This window comes from Chaetura pelagica, unplaced genomic scaffold (genome assembly GCF_000747805.2).
Source record: "Chaetura pelagica isolate M959 unplaced genomic scaffold, ChaPel_1.0 scaffold47, whole genome shotgun sequence".
Lineage (NCBI taxonomy): Eukaryota > Metazoa > Chordata > Aves > Apodiformes > Apodidae > Chaetura > Chaetura pelagica.
The window spans coordinates 2,998,288-3,003,617 of NW_009954140.1; the positions used below are offsets into that span (position 1 = coordinate 2,998,288).

At 44.8% G+C, this 5,330-nt stretch overlaps 1 protein-coding gene across 1 annotated transcript in view; it reads left to right on the forward strand.

Annotated features, from left to right (window-relative positions):
- The first annotated feature begins 2,868 nt into the window (after positions 1-2,868).
- Positions 2,869-5,330, forward strand: part of RAB11FIP4 (RAB11 family interacting protein 4 (class II)) — an 82,886-nt gene continuing 80,424 nt past the window's right edge. The window contains exon 1 of the mRNA XM_010002774.1: positions 2,869-2,985. Coding sequence (XP_010001076.1) covers positions 2,869-2,985 — 117 coding nt within the window. The remainder of the gene's footprint in view (positions 2,986-5,330) is intronic.

Below are 5,330 nucleotides of genomic sequence, written 5' to 3' on the forward strand. Positions count from 1 at the left end.
TTCAGCAGGGACAGAGAAAAACACATCAGGAAAATTCTTATTCTCTGGAGATATTTTTCCAGTGTCACAGATTCAAGAAGCTTGGAGCACCCAGCTGTATGGATGCTGACTTGACACAGGCAGTGTGAGCGCAGATGAGATCCGACTGCACTTTGTGGTGCTGTGTCTTTTTAGGGAGAGAAATTCCTCTCCCCTTCTCACTTTATTTCCCATCCCTTTTCTCTAAAGCTTCAGAGTCTCACCTTTCCTCTAGGAGCAGCTTCCTGGCTTTGTGGACTTGAGTGATGCTTCCAGTCTCTGTGAAAGAAGTTGCTGGTGTTGCTGTGGTTTTGTGTCTGCCCTGTCTCTGGGGCAGTAAATGTTTCCATCATGTTTGCAGCCTTCCACAGATGAGCGGTCAATGTCTGCAGCTTAAACGACCATGGAAATAAAAGAGGAAGAGAGTGTATTTTTTTAAGAATAGCATCGTATTATATTCTTCTCTGAGCAGATAATTTATTCAAGGAGTCACAGATTGTCTAGTCTGTCTGAGGCACTGGCCTGTTACTTGGATCTAGCTGTGGTTGCCACAGATTCCCTTTGCTGTCAATATGTCATGTATCCAAGCATAAAATGAACTATGCTGTGTTGGGTTTTAACTGCTAGGATGAGAAAGGCTATTGTCTGCACCTGAACATAGACACTCTTAAGGCTTTGGTCTGCAAGGCTTTAATTCAGCACTGAAAAGGTGAGTCTGCAGTTTGCAGCTTCTTCCTGATATGTGACAAAACTATTGGCAGATCTCCGTAAAGCTGCTGATCTCTTACCAAATCTCTTGAGAAGTCTCACTTCTCCTACTGAGGGCTGCTGCTTGTGAGAAGGTTGACAAGGGTGGAAAGGGCTTGCTATTAATTAGCTTGTCCTGCACACTGACCAGAAGGTATTCGGGTCCGCTGAAAGGTTCCTCTGTACTGCTTTGAGCTCTGGCCCTGCATCACAGCTGGCCTACACACAGTAACACTTGTGTTGCTGTGTTCCAGGAGTCATGATTGTCCCTGGAATATGTCCTGTCTGCTGTAGTGTCCCTCAGCAGAGCAGTCAAGGCCTAGTGTGGATCTTTTAACCAGTAGAAGGTTTGGTCATCATCCTCTGGTGCCAACACTGAAGGCACTGGTGAGGTGGGCAGCACTTGCTTAAAAGACCTTGCCATCATTATCTGCAAGTGCAGCAGTAATTCAGTTATTGCAGCTTTCCATAACTCTCATCAGTGCAGCAGTGTAAATAAAGAGGGAGCAGTGAGACACATGATGGGAGCCAAAAGCAATTTAACCAGAAGAGCTTATCATCAAGATACAAAACACCCTGGAGCAGGGGAATCATCTCCTTTGCCAGCTCACAGCTCACTGACTCCTGGCCAGATAGGTGGTGCCCTTTTTTTTCACTGACAAAATTTTCCTTTCTGCAGAGCCTTGGTGTTCCCCCCGATCTCATTGCTGGATGCAAACTGCATGAAAGAGGTGTGCTGATGCTGTTCCAAAGAGATGTGGAGCTTCCCTGTAGGCAAGGAGGGTTCAACAGGAGACCAGAAACTCTGCACATAGAGTTTTATTGGCCATGCTCTGGTTTGGTGGCTGTGTTTTGAGAGGAGTTTTCAAGGATTTCATGATGGTCCCTTTTAAACAGGGATTCATATTGCAGTGAAGAACAAAACAATTTTGTAAACTCTAGGCAAGAAATTATGTGTCCTGTTCTGTGGCTCCTCATCCCATTTAATTCTGCAGAGCAATGGAGGTGATGAACTCCTGTTTCCTGATATATGTGGAAAGATGCCCTTTGTGTGCAGGTTTGGAACAGTTTAAGATGATAGACAGTCCAAAAGAAAGTGTGCACTGGGCAAAAACACCCAGCTGCTGAGACTAGCAAGTATGAAGGTTCAAAACAGGTGCCCATTTCTAATTCTCAACACTTCACTTTTGTACTGGTTCTGCCTAATGAGGTTTTGACAAATCTGGCTGTAAAGAGATTAATTCTGGACCAATGAAGGTGGTTTATGTCATGTAATACAGGGAGTCCTGACTGCTGGACCATATCTGAATGATGGTGGCCACTGGAAAATAAGATCCATATGGAGAAGGTTAAAGTCCTGATATGAGACAAGTTTAAATCTCACATCATAATGATGCCTTCCAGCATCTCTCAACTAAGGGACTGTTTGCCAAGGCTTAGAAATGTTATGCAAAAGCACTTTTCAGAGTTAAATTTCCCTGTGATTTTGGTGATTTATAGATTTCATGGCCATTAAGTTCTTCTAGCATGACTTTCATTGTATAATATATTACAAGTGGTTCCTGCATCAAGTCCACTGGCTCTGGCTTTGTTCAAGGTCAGGTTTAGTATGGTGCTAAGGGAGCCGTTTCTCATTCCTCTCTGCTTCCCTCACCCTGTTAACACTGTCTGGTGTGATGTGAGCTTTTAATTATGTGATGGATCTTTGGCTGCCTTACTACCTCTATACCTCTTCCCTACCTGGTCAGCATTTGGTCATATAATAAAAAAATGCATCAATCTTTATTTGTGAGAAATGGGAATTCACACCTAGAAAGAACAGCAAGGCTGAGTTGTCATCAAGTGCCACATTTCATTGTGACTTAACCTAGACTGTACTTGAATGGCAGTTGCCCTGTTGTAGATCACCTTTCATCCAAACTGCTCCCAGAACACCCCAAAGCATTTCCAGGACCACTGCCACGTTTGGCAGGCTGTGCAGCTCCAGCCCACCTCAGTTACACAGAGAATTTGGAGGAGCTATCCAGCTGGTGGGTTACACAGTGCAATTTGTCCAGGACACTGTGTTTGTCTCTAGTCCTTCGAAGAGTCAGCGTTGGCAGGATGCCCATCTCTGTAATATCTGTACACCTCAGCCACAAGATTGTTATTCCTCCTGTTACAGAAAGTGGATGGATCCTGTCCAAACCAGAGCTATGGCAGCTGCTGGCTGTTCTGCAGGTCGGTCTGCAGCATGAGGTGCTGCAGTGGGGGTAGGAGTGCCTTCCTGCTGCTCCCGAGGCACCAGCACTGTATCTTAGCACCACGTTATTTTTCCTTTGGCATGTCCCCTCATGCATTGACCAAGCTGCAGCCCTGAGGTTCCCTACCTCCTGGACTCAGGGTCTTCACAGGGAGATTTTAAGAAAAGATGTACGAAGAAGGCATCTAGTCCATAAACATGTTAGGCAGAATCAGTTCATTCTGGGGAGTCCTCACACATCAGGCCACAATCATAAAGACCTCTTGTAGGAGCTCCAATCAAAAGGTGAAAGAATGCAGAAATCACAATAGATTTATCCTGCAAGGCCCTCACCCATCTGCATCTCACTGCATGGTGTCAGGTCTCAGAAGCCAGTCAACCACTAACAGTGAGACATGTACCAGCTACATCCCTAGTAAAAGCTGGTTGACAGGGACAGCACACCTGGTGCACACTGACCAAGATGCACAGCACATTGGCAAGGGCACATGCGCACACACATACCCTGATTCTATAAGCAGTGATGCCACAATCCAGGTCATATTTCTGCTCAGGAAAGCAAGGTTTCTGCTCTAAGCCTTTCAAAATCTGCCATTACTACTTAGTCCCTGAGCCCAGCACTCTTTACAGTCCATCTCCTTTCTGGGTATGAAGAGAAGGTAAAATCACTTGCCAGCAGAGAAAATTACCTTTGTGTCAGATATTATCTTTTCAATAGTGTGTTCAGTGAGCAGAGAATGCTGAGCTCAGTCCCTCCTTGAGATTCTTACAATACCAGTACTAATTGATAGCAGGTGAATTGGGCACATTCTGAAAGACAAAAATAAAATTCCATTGTAGCTGTGCACCTTTGTTTCCTTTCTCTTTGTGTTAGGTTTTGGATCTTGCTTCCAGTCAGCCTTAAGAAGTTCTAATATTGCCCACACTGTGAAGGCTAATAGGGATGCAGAGTATAAGAAATACTGTAGAGCTTCTAAGGTTGGAAAAGCCTTTCATTTTCTATGCACATAGGCTTAGTATTTCATCTGTCCCTTTCTACACAAAAATGCTGGCTAATTATCATTCCCTCTAATGTCTTTCCCAGTGTAGATCAAAGAGCAGTGTGGATTTCTACGTGTGATTTTATACAGTGAAAATTTCCTTCTTTGCAGTTTGAGTGATGCATTTCTGTAAAGGGGAATTGTCCATGACAGAGGAACGAGATATGAGGGAATTTCTGGACTATTGCAATGCCTGGAGCTGGCAGTTGCCACAAGGCACAGGGGAGTTAGAAAAGGTTAACACTGCTGACTCTGAGTGCTGTTGGCAAGATCTGTCTGCCTGTGTGAGCTGATGCAGCAAGGACACCCTCCTTCTCTCAGCCCCTCATAGCTTTGCTCTTGGTGGGGTTCCTGCCATCCTCTCTCAGCATTAGCAGTCTTGACTCTGCCACTGCTGTCACAGCCTGCTTATCTGTGCTTCCCTTCTCTTGACGTCAGAGGAGTCAGCTGCTGTTCAGACCTGTCAGCTTCATTTCAGACTCGGTAATTATCCCACCACAGTGAGTGGTGCTTACTGCACATTTCATATTTTTCTTTGGGAAGGACATTTTCTCCCAGCCACGCTGTTCTGCAAGGTTAAGTATCTTTCATTCCATAATCATACATTTCTATCTTATGTTAGTCATCTTAACTAATGTGTGTCTCCCTGTGCTGGATTCATCCAATACTCGTTCCTCCCAGGATTTGTGTCAAGGCATTAATTTGCCATGAAATTTCTGTCATTCTGTTTAATTTCAGAATGGGTGCTCAGGTGTTGGTGTTTGCAGTCAGACCTACAGCTCATTCTGTCTATCTGTGAGCACACTAAAATCCAAGCACATTCCACTTTAACAGTGGGGTTCAAAACTGGTATCAGGACACCAGGCTGAGGATGCCCAAATTGTGCTACCTGGGCAGGCCCCTGGCCAGCTCTCTGCCTGGCTCTCAGACCAGAATCTAAATTATTTTTGAAAGCAGGTGTGAGTGAAACACAGCCTTGTGTTTTGGTTGCATATTGTTTAGTTAGCTTTATGCATTAAGGAGCGCAAGTAACAATAAAAGCACACAGTCAACACAGGTGACTAAGTGTAACACTTGCTATGCATCTTTGAGGCTAAAACCCCAACCTGTAGGGATGTTGCTGACAAAGCTGGGTGACATGGTATCTCAGGAGTCTGTCATTGCACGTAGCCATGTTTTTGACCTGTGAATCAGAGATGAACAAGCGGAGTGGCATCATATGACTGGCAGATTGTTCTGGTTTTGCATAAGCCACACAGTCTGGAGTCACTGCCTGCGGTTCA